The sequence below is a fragment of the Primulina eburnea genome, chromosome 8 (assembly GCF_022965805.1).
Source record: "Primulina eburnea isolate SZY01 chromosome 8, ASM2296580v1, whole genome shotgun sequence".
NCBI lineage: Eukaryota > Viridiplantae > Streptophyta > Magnoliopsida > Lamiales > Gesneriaceae > Primulina > Primulina eburnea.
Window position 1 is genome coordinate 44,039,319 of NC_133108.1, and position 17,566 is coordinate 44,056,884.

Sequence of the window (17,566 nt, forward strand, 5' to 3'; positions counted from 1 at the left end):
TAGTTTTTTTAATTCTGAATTAATGTTTGACTTCTAATTTTTTAATTAAGTTTGTTTTCTTTAAATAAGAATGATATTAACTGAGAAATGCTATTTTGAAAAGAAAAAAATTGTATGACAAAGTTAAACGGTATTATGGTAAAAGAAATTTTCAAAGTTAATTGCCGAGTTTCAAATTTTGTTATTTTTTTTGTTTTTTTATTTATAATAATGGTATTATACATGGGAAAAAAATATGTTGATACGAAGCAGAAGTACCTGGTGAGATGAAACATCAACAGTCAGACATATGAAAAGTTTCACAACAACTAGCGAGATGGAGCACCGATAGACGAATATATTATTTGGATCACTTATGATTTTTTTTTTAATTTTTATGTTAAAAATATTATTTATTATTGTAAATATGAACATAGTTGATACGTCTCACGGATAAAAATCCATAAAACCTTTTCGTTAGATCATGTAAGTTATATGATGACAGCTAATAGACCTTATACCCACTAAAATGTTGTATTGGTTATCAGTAACAAACGATTTCGTGCAACTTAAGCTTAAGAAAATAATTAATAATTGTTGTGGGTTAATTGGCCATCATAATTGCTTCTATGGATCGTTTTTTACATGGTTTGATAATTGTGTCGTTGTGCCTGCAGGGATGTGAGGGCTCTCATTACATGATACATGTATAGTTCAATGTGCTCATCGACCAGCGTTTTATCAATTGTTTTGTGTTACGATATCAACCCAAAATTCCAAAAAGTTGAATCAAGTTTTAATAAAATTTGCTACTTATTGGTCGATTTTAAATCCGAAATTTCTATAATAATCAACTTCCTAGAGAAGAAGGCTTGCCCTCCATATAAAGATAATATGTTAAATATTTTTTGTGTAATCTAATAAGATCTAAATGACTAATATATATAAAAATATTATAATATAAAGTAATAATATATGCATTAATTAATTAAGTTATATATGCGGCATGCATTAAAGCACCCAATAAAAAAAAATTATTTTGTAATATTCTTCTTGACTTTTTCTTTTCTTTTCTTTTTTTTTTTTTTATTAAAAGCGAAGAATAGAAAAACAGAAAATTAAACTTGGTAAAACACTCAATGGCTTAAAATTCAAATTCATATTCACATTTTATATGTGTTTGGATTCTTAAAATCTAAAATAGAGAAACGATTCACGTTATTTAAATATTAAAATTTACAAATAACTTTCATCTGGATACGGCTGATCTGGTGAGAGTTCCAGGTTGCTTGTCGGCCTATTAAAAAGCATAATTTATAAGTTTATGAATTGTTATATTTGGTCGATTCAAAATCATTAATTTGAGAAGTGGACACCAAATCCATTGATACTACTAGGTAAGAGTGCGTATACGAGTGTTGATGTGAAATCCTAACAAATTTTTTGATACTAGGAAGTCAAATATTTAGACATTTTTTACATATAAAAGAACCTAGCTAGATCGGCTTGATTTCATTTTATGCTAATTCTTGAAACTTTGCGGCAAGTACGTTCCCATATCAGTCCTAGCTTCGTTGAATCATTTAATTAGACAACCATTTCTTGATTTTGCTTCTTTTCCTTAAGTTTTCATGCATATTGCATGTTTGAGTTGATCAGAATATTTTCCTTTGCTGTCTTATGTTAGATTCATCAACTTTGGGAGGGGAATAATACCAGAAGGTAAAGATGGCTGATGATCAAGAAACACGAAAAGACGAAAGCTTAGTGCAAGAAGAGATAAGGGTTCGACTAATTATTTCACAAGAAGAGAGTATAACGAGTCCGCGAAGGAGGCATTAGGGAGGATAGATTCATGGTTTATGTCACCACTTTTGTGGTAGCTTGCGGTTATTATGCGTTCGGATCATGCGTATGTAACGAGTTCTCGGATGACCTTATCATCTAAGGACCTTGTTTCGATTTTGTTTGATGCAATGGCTTTGTGTTTTTCAGCTAGGGTATTCATCACCGACACAGTTTGCTATCAGAGAAGATGTGCACTTATCCTTAGCAGAGGTTGTTTGGAAATACAAACAATCCAATCTCATTGAATTTATTCCTTTTTCATCATTCTCTAAGTTGTTCATGCACAGGATTTCTCAGCGACAAATTTTGATTTTTAAGCCTGTGTTGTTTCTTGGCAGTATTCAATGTTTGGATCCATATTGACTTTCGGAGGAATGATCGGTGCAATTACTGGTGGTAAAATCGCAGATTACATAGGTCGCAAACAGGTAATCTTGGCGAAGTGGATTAACAGTACTAGTATTTAGGACAACCTATTGATTCATGTATGATGACCCGAGTTCTCGGGTGTGAAACTGTGGCAGACAATGATATTATCAAGCGGAATCTGTATTGCAGGGTGGCTTTCCATTTACTCTGCTCAGGTATTTTCGACTATATTCCTCTACAACAATTCCTGTAACAGTCCATGTTATGTTAACCATCAATTTTATGTATTTTTGGATGGACTATTTTTACCGTCATTTTTACTGGTAAGTGAGCCTTAAACCAAGTTGTACGTACAGGAGGCTATACTACTGGATATTGGAAGATTAGCAACTGGATATGGAACGGGAGTCTTCTCTTATGTGGTAAATTAATAGATTGATTTATATATGTTGTGATAGAGATGTTCAAAGGTTTTCAATCTAGTTTTTGGTCCACAGATACCCGTATTCATAGCTGAAATTGCGCCCAAGGATTTACGAGGAACGTTGGCAATGTTCTGTGGGGTAGATACCAAAATTTTATCCAATTTTAACAGAGAGAGATTATCAATATTGAAAATCCTTATTACCCTGTAGGTCGTGCTTTGTACTGCAGTATGTGTATCTTTCATCATAGGCACGATGCTCACTTGGAGAGCGCTAGCTTTAACAGGTATTTTATGAAACAAACCTATGTGTAGGACAAGTAACCAAGATTATCAGCTATTGATACCGTGTGTGATCGTGCTGCAGGAATAATCCCTTGTGCTCTTCTGATTTTTGGACTCTTTATCATCCCAGAGTCCCCGAGATGGTTGGTAAGAAACACAATTCGCTAATAAATGTTATCCATTTTAATGTGGAAAGATTGTCAGAAGCTTAATAGTTGAAGTTGCTAGGCAAAACAAGGAAATGAAAAGGAGTTTGAAGCTTCGTTGCGAAGACTTCGAGGTAAGAATGCTGATATATCTGAGGAGGCAGCTGAAATTCAAGTGAGTTCAATTTTAAAACTTGTAACAAGAGTAGTAGCAACATCTCAAAGAGTAAAGTAAGTTAAAAAATGAACTGTCTTGCCAGGAATACATAGAAACCTTGGGAAAGCTTCCTAAAGCTAATCTGTTCGATTTGTTTCGAAAACGATATCTGGGTTCAGTCAAGGTAAAATGCTCATTCTTATGTCAGTATTCGTGTGACCTTAGTATGCATTAACTTCTGTATATTTATTTCCATTTCTTTCTCTAACAAAATTGGTCTATAGATTTCGTTTTCAAAGCTTAATAAACGATCATAAGCTATAAACTCTCACACAGATAGGAGTCGGACTAATGGTCTTTCAACAACTTGGAGGAACCAGCGGAATTTGTTTCTATGTCAGCAGTATCTTTCAGTCTTCGGGTAAGTTCATGTTTTTCGTAAGCGTCATTACAAACTCAAGGATCAGATTAAAGATTTGATCTCTCTCGTGTAATATCACAGGGTTTCCAGCCAACGTGGGAACTATAAGCTATGCCATTCTTCAGGTATCTAGATCCACACTGTGAATTCTTGGAGATGAAAAAGCTTTTTCATTATTAAAAAGGGAACTAATTCTGTGGATCCTGTTTGATTGCATCAAAAATCTTCTGTCAGGTCATAGCCACTACACTCGGTGGCATTTTAATCGACAGGGCAGGAAGAAAACCGCTTCTCGTGGTATCATTTATATGCCAGTGGCTGCTCATCAGCTACGGAACACTGTTTACGCTCCACACTATTCAAGATTTAAACAAGATGCGTTTGCCCCGTGCAGGTTTCTGGAGCAGGACAGGTCCTAGGGTGCCTACTAACTGGGAGTTCATTCTTTTTGAAGGTTATCATTCATCTTTTCGGCCTCTTTTAGTCTGTTTTTGTTTCATTTCTATGAAAACAATCTGATTAAGAAGCCTTATGCTCTGGACCAGGAGCATGGACTTGCACTTGGTGCAGCTCCTGCTCTGGCAGTAATGGGCATGCTGGTAAGTTCTGATGATTTCGAATGATATACTATCTACAAATATTGAAGACAAATACCTAATCGGAGAGTCTAGAGTCTATTCTGCCCATTAGTTATATGCAGGGGCGTTTTCGATAGGGATGGGAGTGATTCCATGGTTGGTGATGTCTGAGGTATGATAGAAAAAAACTTTACATGCTTTCTCTACGTGAACTGTGTATTCTCCGATGGCATTCGTCTACAGTTCAGACTAAGAATTATGATTACTACAGATATTCCCTGTAAACATTAAAGGAGTAGCCGGAAGCCTTGCAGCACTAGTGAACTGGTCTGGTGCATTGGTTTGTACTTTGACCTTTAATTTCCTCATGAGCTGGAGCTCTTATGGTAAGCAACTAGTTTCTAAAATTTGCAGTGTCGAAAGCAAAATTTGACATCCCAGCCTCAGCGTAGTTCATTATCATCTGTTTAACTAATTAGGAATACAAGTGGATTGAGTCGCAGGTGAGTAGATTTCAAGTGACTCATTGGAAACTCAACTTGAGTTTGAGTATTATTTTCTCACACTTTAGACAAGCTACTAGAGATTGAGTGTGATATTAAGTTTTTAATATCTACACATGACATGTTTCTTTTAACAAAATGTGATGAACAATGTAGTAAAATCCAGTATTTCCAAGTATTGTCAAATTTGAAGTCTAGCTCGACTGGTCGAAACTCGTTAGGTCGACCACATCCGTTGCTCTAGCCAGAGAAAAGTATCACCTCGTACTTGTGAATGTACCTTGTGATCTGCAGGAACTTTCACTCTGTATGCTGCAATCAATGCACTTGCCATCGTGTTTGTGATTAAGGTTGTCCCAGAAACCAATGGCAGAACACTGGAACAGATTCAAGCAGCAATTGATTCTTCAATTTGACTTTGCTTTTGGGAAATACTTAGCTTTCTGAGGAGATGCAAAATGTTTAGCTTTAATATGTTAATATCATAAATTCAATAGAAAATATTATATTATTTTTTAATAATCATCTTTTCTATTAAATAACAGTTGCAAGAAAATTGGATGAATGAATAATTAATATATTTTTAATTTACAGAAACTTGAAGAGCTAACTAATTTATAGTTTTTTTTTAAAAAATATACACTCGAAATTTCAAATAAATTTCGTTTAAAAAATGGTGAGACCTGCTGATCTGGTACCAGTTTCTTACGTAAGAATCTTGGTCTGTACAAAGGACATCCTGGAAACCTCATGTTCTAAATAAGACCAACAAATACATATGGATACTTGCACACAAAACGATTGATCAAATACATTTTTAAAATTCAACTCAGAACTAGAACGAACAAGAATCAACCGCTGACGAGATTCGAAGCAAAGGTACATGAGAGAATCCTCCTCTCGTGTCATCACAGGAACCCTTGTAATTAGTCTTGATCGACTAGGCTTGCCTACAGTGGTCCGCGTACAGAATGAACTACTTTTTTCATGCAATATATAATTTGCCCCCCCCTCCCTTTTATTTTCCTTTGATAGACAAAATGTCTGCCTTCTTGGCCATTCGCTAAAAAAGAGAAAAATTAACAAGTGAACTCACCATAAATACTATAGGTAATATGTTGATGGCGATCAGCAGGGTACAACACTCAGGTCTTGCCTGAGTCTACATATAAATTTTTATGTGTGTTAATTTGAATTCTTAAAATTTAAAATAGAGAAATGATTCACGTTATTTAAATATTAAAATTTACTTGGACGATTATTTCTTGATTTGGCATCTTTTCCTCAAGTTCTCATGCTTATGTTTGCATCTTGGGATTGATCAGGAAGCATTAGGGAGGATAGATTCATGGTTTATGTCACCATTTATGCCGCAGCTTGCGGTTCCTTTGCATTCTGATCGTGCATATGTAACGAGTTAATTCTCGGGTGATATTTTGTTTAACGAAATCCAGACAAAGTTTTCAGACAGAGTATACGTAGGCATTGAGTTCACATTCTATCATTCTGTGTGTTTGAGTTACAATAGATGGATTTTAGACATAAACGAGAGAGGATGCGTGTAATTCAGACATAAGAAATTGTAGTTGTTTTTGAAAATGTATGCTCAAAATTTCAAACAAGTTTCATTTAAAAATGGTGACTATTGCTGATCTGTTGCATGAGATTGCCAGCTTGCTTACATGCGAATCTTGGTCTGTACTATTTTTTTAAAAAAAAACAAAGGAATCTTGGTATATACAAAGAGTCGAAGAGAACAATTATATTAGATTTTTTGAAACTAACTCTTCGATCATGCACCCATTTGAAAATTTTGAAATTGGGCCCACCTATAATGTACTTTACTTACATTGCAATTGTACTTTCTCTCTATTTTATTTGGATCAAAAGATCAACGGTGGTTTGCTTTTAATTATCGATGATTTAGTTAAATGAGTGTTTAATTTCTAACTGATCGAAACTTTTTGTAGTTCTTGATTCACACAAAAATATTTTTGTGCTCTTTAGGTCCACGATTATTCTTTCGAAGAAATTAGCTACCAAATATTGAAAATCTAGAACATATATATGATATTGTAGAACAAAGATTTAGATCTGGTACAAAAGATAAAATTTTGAGTATAAAATTGAAACTAATGTATTAATATAAATGCTTAGTACACTTGTTTATGTCCTCAAATATCATATATATTAGTATATGATATAAAAGAGTTTATACTAAAATATCATATATCAATATCAAATATTTAATGCTTTGTATCAATTTTCATCTGAAAAAATATGTAATTAATTCCAAAATTTGTTATACATTTTTGAGTACTCAAAAATCGTATATTATTGTCAGATTTGGTACTCAAATATCATATATTAATACCATATTTTCAATGTATTGTATTGAATTTTCATCCGAAAAAGACATGTCATTAACATCAAATTTTGGCATATAATTTTATGTACTCAAAAATCATATATTAGTATCAGATTTAACATATGTTGTTTAAAATTATCATATATTTGTTTCAGATTTTCAATGTTTTGTACTCAATTTCATCCGAAAAACACATATGGGTCCAAAAAATACAGAAACATTTTTTTGAGTTAGTCTGAATCTATAATCTATATAAATATACCAATTGAATTGTGAATTTCCTCTATTATCCTCATTAAAGTTGTACTCCAATGACACTTTGTCTTCCTTTTATGTAATTAGTTAATTATTATTAATCAATTATTATTAATCCATTGACTAATTATTATTTATTACTCTTTCACTCACTTTCATGGCATGACTACAAATAATAATGAATTGGTTTTGTGAAAATACCTTACAAATAATACTAATAGTGTTATACATTCTTTTATTAAAATAAATAATACAAAATATTATGCTAATAGAGGTTTCGAACTTATTTTTACAATTTATGTATTAATATCTATAATATATATATATATATAAATATACCAATTGAATTGTGAATTTCCTCTATTATCCTCATTAAAGTTGTACTCCAATGACACTTTGTCTTCCTTTTATGTAATTAGTTAATTATTATTAATCAATTATTATTAATCCATTGACTAATTATTATTTATTACTCTTTCACTCACTTTCATGGCATGACTACAAATAATAATGAATTGGTTTTGTGAAAATACCTTACAAATAATACTAATAGTGTTATACATTCTTTTATTAAAATAAATAATACAAAATATTATGCTAATAGAGGTTTCGAACTTATTTTTACAATTTATGTATTAATTATATTTTTCATAATCTTAGTTTTTTACAAAAAATACAAAAAAATTTATAGGTTTCGAAATTATTTTTACAATTTATGTATTACTTATATTTTTCATAATCTTAGTTTTTACAAATAATACAAAAAAAATTTATATTTAACAAAACATAAAATAAGAAATTATAAATTTATATGTCGAGGTTTGATCTATATCTATATATATATGCAAATCTATATATATGAATGTGAATTGTGAATTTACATAAATATCCTTATCTTCATTTAATAATAATAATAATTTACATAAATATTCTTACCTTCATTTAATAATAATCATTAATAAATGTTTTTTTTCCATATATTCTTTTAAAAATAATCATTTCATTAATACATTTTTATTTTTAAATTTAAAATTAATTACTTTGATATTTACGTTGACATCAAATTCACAGAAAATCACTATCATAAATACATGTTTATTTTTTGTTTGTTTTTCATCTATTCATTTAATAATAATCATTAATATATTTTTATTTTTAAATTTAAAATTAATTACTTTAATATTTACATTGACATCAAATTCACATAAAAGCACTATCATAAATACATATTTATTTTTTTTTTGTGTTTTTCATCTATTAATTTAATAATGATCATTAATATTTTTTATTTTTAAATTTAAAATTATTTACTTTAATATTTACATTGACATCAAATTCACAGAAAATCACTATGATAATGTTGTAAATTTGAATAAATTGTTAATATTACGAACATTAAGGTAATGATGGGAAAACAAATAGAGATGAGTGCGATTGAATAAAATTAAATTATTAATAAATATTAACGTCATATAAAACATTTTTTTCCTATTTAGAAGGTAGATATATATATAGATTACTTATATATCAACAAAAATATGTGATTGAGAGAAAATGTTTGTATGTAAGTGATTTCATTGCAAACATTTAAGTTATTTAATCAATTTTCAATATATGATTCTAAATACATATTACTAAATAATATATTATCTATTAATTAATCTATTAAATATTGACTTTCATTTGTGAGCTTACTATTATATTATTTTTTTGTTTTACAATTTGTCATGTTAGTGTTATTTAAGTCATTTTTTATCTTAGTTTAATAAGATCATTAATAGTGTATTTAACTCAATCAAACTAATTATTATTTTAATTTAATTTTAAATTTAATTTTTATTAGTTAAATTTATATATTGCCGTCAAATAATAATAGGAAGACAAAGGGAGATGAGCCGGACTGAATAAAAATAAATTATTAATAAATATTAATGTCATACAAAATTTCTTTTTGTCGTTTAAAATAAAAATATTTTCAAACTCTTTATGTGTCAATAGAGATATGTGATTGAGAGAAATGTTTGTCTGTAAGTGATTTTAAACACTGTTTTTAAGTTATTTAGTCAATTTTTTATAAATGCTGCTAAATAAATATTACTAAATAACCATTTGATTATTTTGTGTTCTTGCAATGAGAGGAGTTTTTTTACCCTAGCGTTACATGTTTGATTGTTACATGTCATTTGTATTGATCATGTAATTGTGTTTGAATTGTTTATGTGATTTGTTTGTTTGCACAAAGAAAAGAGAAACAAAATCAAATATCCAATAAAAATGTTTATTTTTCAATTTTTTATTGTTGAGATATTTTTTAAATTTTTAAACACATAATGCATGTTTTCTGTTTGCTTAGATTACTTAGTTTGAAGTGACTTACAAAATACTAAAAAAATTGAAATATTTCTTCGTTTTTACCTTATGTATCAGAATATCAAGAGATAATATTTTTTATTTATTGGGACAAATATATTTCCAAACTTCTGTCTAATCAATTTTTATAAATCAATATTTAATTTTTTTACGATATTATTATATTCTCTAATCAATTTTTTTAACTTAGATTGATAGAAGGCATTTTAATTTGAGTTTTTATGTTCTTGCTTATATTATTTTTGTAATATTATTTATTATGAAAATAATAGGTGAACTATAAAATTTGGTCGGTCTAAGAGTCCTCTGATGAACGACAAATATGGATAAATTATTAAAATATATAATATCCAATAGATTTTTGGAATGCGATTTTGTTCTAATTCAATGATTATGCATTATTCTAAATTTTAATTATATCACAAGTTAACGCATGTTTTGTTGTTGCTAGATATATTTTGTCAATAGTATAATATTTTTCTATGGTTTAAGAAAAATTGTGTGACTTTGTATTATATTTTTACGGCTGCTTTTCTAAATGGTTTTATTATGATTTCAAGTCACCATTTTTCATTTGTGTTTTTTTTAAAGAATTGGAATGGATATCTATAAAACGATGACATTAATAAGGCGTCTTCTCTTTATTTGAAAAAAATATTGGAAAATTTATACAAATTGTGAATAATATGAGTTAATATTTAATTGGAGAGTGATTTATGCTTTTTATTGCTGGTATATACTTCAATTTCTTTGTTATTGTACTAAATAAATTATTTTTAAACTTTGACTTATCATTTTTTTTTCTTATCGAGGTTCTTTGCGTTATGATTTTTTTATACGTTTTGTTTAGTATTGTTGGCGGCAATTGGTTAGTTTATATAAAAATAAGTATGAGAGTATACCAATCAAAGCCACATATTCTGGGTCTTCTGTTGTACGAAGAGAATAATAAATGATTTATGTGAATTATATAATTTCTTGGTTTTTCATACATATAGTCTACGAAATGCGTCGAATTTCGAACAAAAAAGTTAAGACAAACATAGTGGATGAAAAAAAAGAGACATGTTGCACCATAGTGGTCGAACCATGGTGCTTGAGCTACTATGCGGTTTAAAAGATTTGAGTTGCACCATTACTACTAGCTATAGCTTTTGGTAAAGCGGCAAGCGCTCGGTCCGACAATTGGTATCAGAGCCAAGATCACGGGTTCGATTCTCATTAATTGCAAGGAATTCAATTCTTGGGAGGAAGATTGTTGGGTGCAATAATTGTCCCTGCTTAGTAAAGCGGCCGAACCGTGGTGTTTGAGCAGATGTGAGGTTTAAAAGATTTGATTTGCACCATTACTACTAGCTATAGCTTTTGGTAAAACGGCAAGTGCTCGGTCCTACATATTATGTCCTAATTTATGTATGATATAATTCAAGCACATTTTTTTTTATAGATATTTGAAATTAGGCTAAGTAACATGAAACATATACATATATATATTAAATCATATTTAAAGCAAAATGTTAAGATCAAGAATGATTCAGATTTAAATTTCAACGAAGCACAATGAAGAAGAAATTTAAGAATTGTATGTGTACGTTAACTGTTATGTAATGATTATGTTGCTACTTCATGGTTGTGCGACATATGTATGTCATATACAATGTTAATATTTTTCAATAAATAGTTTTTCAAAAAGAAAAAATTCTTCATTCAGAAAAAGAAATACATGAAAAACAAATTGTGCATAATTCTCATTCTATTTATAATGGTATGAGAACAATTCTAAAACTTTATTGACACAATATAATAGATCAATTCTGTGCATTTTATTGAGACATTAACTCAGTTTCACTTTATTTCCTCCAATATTATCTCGATATATTTCGAGGTGACTACGAGATTGTTTTTGTCTCTTTTTTAGTCAAAGTGTCTAACCAGCTAATCCATAACATATATGATGGTAGCATAGAAAACTCCTCGTCAAATAAATTCACTTAGCCAAATATTGAAATTCAAATAAAATTCTACAATATTTCATCAAATTAATTTTGACTATCATAAAATGCTCATGAAATCTAAGTGGTTATATTATTAGATGAGATATTGAATAAGACAAATACTTTGACATATATTTGAATGATATCTCATATGCATATCTTAATTACATTATTCGTATCTCTTCTCAATATTTTTAAAATACAATAATTAATTTTGTATATCGTTCCACAAGATATAAAATATTATAGAACAAAATATAAACTCGATATAAGAAAATTTGTTTTGTTTCAATGAATAATATAATATCATGTTCTAAACGCAACAAATGATATTGAAACTATATCATCCTCATGACATGATGCACGCAATCATTATTTCAATGCTTCCAAAAAATGACGATCAAGATGACTTTCTTGAATTACGTCAAATTAAATGAGAACACAATTCTAGGATATAGCCATTTGAAGAGATTTCAAGTATTTTTCTCACGGTGATTGAAAAATAGTTGTTAAAAATTTGTTAACCTTATAGCTATATGTTGTAATATCGATACTAAATATATAAAAATGATATCACAAATATCACAATATTTGAAGAAGGTGCAACACTATTCATTGGTTATGTTGTTGAAAAATATATATGTTATACATACTTTTAGTCATAAGTGAAAACTTATCACGAGTAAAAGCATTTTTTCTTAGGAGTTATAGTTGATGATTTTCAAAAACTGAAAAATCATTTAACAACAAAAAAATATTCGGAAAAATAAGATTATCAGATAGAAACAATGTAGAAAACCGAAAAAATGTCGTGATAAAGAAGCAAATTATGAGCATGTCAGATCCCGGATAAAGATTGTAAATAACATAAAATATGTTAAAGACGATCAGATACTTGCTGAGCATACCAAAATAGTTATATGCATATTATAACAAACTACGACAAAGAGTTGTTGAGTTATCAAAATCAACCAAGAAGCATATTGGAAAGTGTGTCGAGTGGATAAGATAATTTCTCTGATTCATATACCGTCTATGGTCATTATTTTTTTATTTTATATGGCTTGGTTTGTTTCAGTTGAGAAATATTATTAGCCATGTTTTAATTCAAATAAATATTATCAAAATTTCGTACATATATTTTCAGTAGTTTAGGTTTTTACGTGCAACGCACGTGCATTTTTCTAGTTTAAAATAAAAATATGAAACATATTGAAATTGATTATATTAACATTTTATATTAAATGGTATGGGTGTAACACATGTAACATAGACAGGACCTTTTTCTTGTAATGAGGAGCTTTCAAAGATAGTTTTGGCTTCTTGTTCTTGCACATTCATTATTTAGTGGTTTGTACACTTGGAAGTAGTTGAAACGGAACAAACTTCTTCAAAATTAATTATTTGGAAAGAGGACCACAAATTTAAGTTCGTCTCATTCCCATCTTGATGAGAAACCAAATTCTTTGAAAATAGGTAAGATTATACAATGAAATCCAGTAAACTGCATCCAGAAAGAAAGAAAATTTGAGTCAGAAAGCGAAAATTTTTAGCTTCTACACGCATATATTGTCAGGCTGATTCATTTCTTAAAACAACAATTTCTTGATTCGGCATCTTTTCCTAGAATTTTCATGCATATGTTTGCATATCGTAATTTGACCAGCTTTTCCATCTTATGCTAGATTCATCAACTTTGGGAAGTGAAATAACAGCAGGTAGAGATGGCCGATGATCAAGAAATACAGAACGGCGAAAACTTAGCGCAGGAAGAGATAAGGGTTCCACTTATTTCACAAGAGAAGAGATTTAACAATGGTGATGGAGAGCAGCCCACGAAAGGAAGCATTGGGGAAGACAGATTCATGGTTTATCTCACCACTTTTGTTGCTATTTGCGGCTCATTTGCATTCGGATCGTGCGTATGTAAAGAGTTCTCTGGATACCTTATTATCTAAGAATCTCGTTTTGATTTTGTTTGATCCAAATGTTTTCTGCTTTCCAGGCAGGGTATTCATCGCCTACACAGTTTGCCATCAGAGAAGATGTAAACTTATCCTTAGTAGAGGTTGGTTTAGAAATACAGAGAATCCAATCTCATTGAATTTATTTCCTGTTCAATATTCTCTAAATTGTTCGTAGGGATGGATAATTGGATACCGGAGTTCTCTACTACTTATGATCAATGCAAATGCTTCAAATTTTGATTTTTAAGCCGGTTTTGTCTCTTTGCAGTACTCATTATTTGGGTCCATACTGACTTTTGGAGCAATGATCGGTGCAATCACTAGCGGTAAGATAGCAGATTACATAGGTCGCAAAAGGGTAAGTTTGGTGAAATGTATAAAACATTAGCAGAACACCCAACTGATTCATGTTGATCCGAGTTTTTGCTTGTGACATTGTGGCAGACGATGATGTTATCAAGCGGATTCTGTACAGCAGGGTGGCTTTCCATTTACTTTGCTCAGGTATACTTGACTGTATTACCATCAAGAGAAGATTCAGAGGAGATGTTTTAGCGTATTTGTGGAGCGACTCTTTTACAGTGTCTTCTACTAACGAGCCTTAAATTAAACCAAATTGCACAGGGAGTTATACTACTGGACATTGGAAGATTTGCAACTGGATATGGAATGGGAGTCTTTTCTTATGTGGTATATCGATGTCCTTTGATACAAAACTGTACTTATATGGTTCTAGTAGAGATATTTGTTCAATGGTTTTCCATTTTGGTCCAAGGTACCCGTATTCATAGCTGAAATAGCACCTAAAGAGTTACGAGGAGCGTTGACAACATTAAACCAGGTAGATACAGAAATTTAATCCATTTTCAACAGAAAAATTATTGTCAATATTGAAAAGCCAGATAACTTTGTAGCTCATGATTTGTGCTGGAGTGTCTGTATCTTTCATCATTGGGACGATACTTACTTGGAGGGCGCTAGCTTTAACAGGTTTGTTATGAAACAAAATCTTGGTATGGCAACAAGAAACCAAAATTATCAGCTATTAATATCTCATCCTGCAGGGATAATCCCTTGTGCTGTTCTGCTTTTTGGGCTCTTTATCATCCCGGAGTCCCCGAGATGGCTGGTAAGAAACACAATGCACGAATAATTGTCATCCATTTTAATGTAGAAATATTTTTAGAAACTTACTAGTTAAAGTTAGTAGGCAAAACTAGGAAATCAAAAGGAGTTTGAAGCTTCATTACGAAGACTTCGAGGCAAGAATGCTGACATATCTGAGGAGGCAGCTGAAATTCAAGTACATTCACATTTAAAACTTGTAGCATGAATATTAACTTCTCAAAGAATTAAGTAAGCTAAGTGTATTTTCTTGCCAGGACTACATAGACACATTGCAGAAGCTTCCTAAAGCTAAACTGCTCGATTTGTTTCAAAAACGGTATCTGCGTTCAGTCACGGTAAAATGCTTCTTCTCTTATTTTAGTACTCGGGTGACCTTACTTTGCATTAAGTTCTGTATTTATAGCCGTCAAAGTTTCTCTCCAAAAAAAATAGTTTATAGGTTGGTATTTTTAACGCTTAACAAACGAGTATAAGCTATATATTGTCACACAGATAGGAGTGGGACTAATGGTCTGTCAACAATTTGGTGGAATCAATGGAATCTGTTTCTATACCAGCAGTATCTTTGAGTCCTCAGGTAAGTTCTTGCGTTGTGGAAGCATTTTTACAAACCCGGCGGACCAGCTTAAAGGTTAAACCTCACTATCATGTGTAATATCACAGGGTTCCCGGCCAACGTGGGAACTATAACCTATGCCATTCTTCAGGTATCTAGATCCGCGCTGCTAGTTCTTGGAGATGCAAAGCTACTTCGTTAAGAAACTAATTATGTGGATTTTGTTCAAATGCATACGAAATCTTCTGTCAGGTCATAATCACTGCACTTGGTGCCATTTTAATCGACAGAGCAGGAAGAAAACCACTTATTGTGGTAACCATTTATACAACAATAGCTGCTACCAGAGACATAACACTATGATTACACTTCGCAATACTTAAAACGTAAGCAAGATGCGCTTTTTTCCCTGCAGATTTCTGGGACAGGACTGGTACTAGGGTGTCTGCTGACTGGGAGTTCATTCTTTCTGAAGGTATTAATATTCATCTTTTGTACCTTTTAATCGTTTTCTTTTCATTTCCATTAAAAACAATCTGATTAAAATGACTCGTACTCTGGACCAGGAGCATGGACTTGCACTTGATGCAGCTCCAGCTCTGGCAGTAACCGGCATATTGGTAAGTTCTTAAATTTTCATATGATATACTATCTACCTACGTAGAAGACAAATACATAAATGTAAACAGCTCATTATCTGAGAGTCTATATTCTGCCGATTAGGTATACATAGGGGCATTTTCGGTGGGGATGGGAGCAGTTCCATGGGTGGTGATGTCTGAGGTATGAAAACAACTTTACCTACTTGCTCTGTGTGAATGTATGTAGTGTGATGACATTTATCTACAGATCAGACTAAGAATTATGACTACTACAGATTTTCCCAATAAACATTAAAGGAGTTGCTGGAAGCCTTGCAACACTAGTGAACTGGTTTGGTGCATGGGTTTGTTCTTTCACTTTTAATTTTCTCATGAGCTGGAGCTCCTACGGTAAGCAATTACTTTCTAATGAAGTTAACCATAAAGTTTGCAACCGTAGCATAGCTATATGATTATCAGTTTAACTCCTTAGAGGGATGCAAGGGGGTTGAGTCTCTCATGAGTAGATTTTTTAGCGACTCGGTCAAATCTCAATTCGAGCTTGAATGTTATTTTCACTCTAATCAAGCTACTCGATTATGATATTAATGGATTAAATTTCAGTAACTACACTTTTTTCAATAATTAGCTTGACCATATCCCTTATATTATTTGCAGGAACTTTCACGCTGTATGCTGCAATCAACGCGCTTGCCATTATCTTTGTGATTAAGGTTGTCCCTGAAACCAAAGGCAGAACTTTGGAACAGATTCAGGCAGCAATTAATTCTTCATGAGAATCTCTTCCAACAGATTGTTTGTTTTCAAAACTCAAGGATGATTCATTGAATCCACTGTACAACTGTAGAGTGAGTATTCTATATCTAATCTACAAGCGAAAATAAAACGGCAAAGTTTTTTCATTGTAATATGATTTTATTCCTTTGCCCAAAAATTATTTATTGTTTGTATTAATTACATAAGCATTGTGTGTAAAATTTAAGGTTAAATTTGGATTATTGAATTTGTGAAAGTCAGTATGTTGTTTATTCATTTATTTTATTTGGTGCATTTATTTATTTTGACCAATTAATTTTTGTCGGTTTGAATCTCATGTTTTCAAAAAACATAACAGATTATATATTTATTTACTTTAAATTTTTTATATATTATATAATTTAAGGTATTAAATATTTTACCAAATATTAAAAATATAATTTGAAATTTGTCATGTGACTGAAAATTTTAATAAATAATATAATCCGTAAAATAGTTTAATGCAGTGCGAAGATTTCATGAGTTTAATAAGTTTTCCTGTTATTTGATTTTTAAATATGAAATCTAATTTTTATATTTAAATATTTTTTAAATGGTTACAGTAATTATATAACATAATTAGATCAGTGAATTTTTTGTATTTATTACACTTTCTTTCTTGTCAAAGGACTAATATTATCTTATTAATACACTTTCTTTCTTGTCAAAGGACTAATCTTATCTTATTAAAACAAATTTTTCCAAAGAAGTAGAGAATTAAAAGTATAAATAAGAATACTTATATGAACGACACTTCCCTATTACCAATGCTGGACCACTATCCTTGCCATGTTGAAACTGAGTTAGCTCTATATACACTG

General features: G+C 30.7%; 1 protein-coding gene and 1 pseudogene across 3 annotated transcripts; both read left to right on the top strand.

Moving 5' to 3' along the window:
* The first annotated feature begins 1,451 nt into the window (after positions 1-1,451).
* Positions 1,452-5,263, top strand: LOC140840152 (sugar transporter ERD6-like 7; annotated as a pseudogene).
* Positions 5,264-13,027: 7,764 nt separating this feature from the next.
* Positions 13,028-16,966, top strand: LOC140840151 (sugar transporter ERD6-like 7). 3 transcript variants are annotated; one of them, XM_073207300.1, is made up of 19 exons: positions 13,028-13,173; positions 13,383-13,619; positions 13,703-13,765; positions 13,933-14,022; positions 14,109-14,168; positions 14,289-14,354; positions 14,440-14,505; positions 14,579-14,654; positions 14,729-14,793; positions 14,875-14,967; positions 15,047-15,127; positions 15,285-15,369; positions 15,456-15,499; positions 15,601-15,663; positions 15,764-15,823; positions 15,915-15,968; positions 16,072-16,131; positions 16,226-16,340; positions 16,608-16,966. In XM_073207300.1, the coding sequence occupies exons 2-19, from the start codon at positions 13,422-13,424 to the stop codon at positions 16,724-16,726; spliced, it is 1,458 nt and encodes a 485-aa protein (XP_073063401.1). In that variant the 5' UTR covers positions 13,028-13,173; positions 13,383-13,421; the 3' UTR covers positions 16,727-16,966. The 3 variants fall into 3 exon arrangements, with proteins under 3 accessions (XP_073063401.1, XP_073063402.1, XP_073063404.1); XM_073207301.1 differs by having other exon boundaries at positions 13,168-13,268; XM_073207303.1 differs by lacking the exon at positions 13,028-13,173 and adding an exon at positions 13,215-13,236.
* Positions 16,967-17,566: the final 600 nt, after the last annotated feature.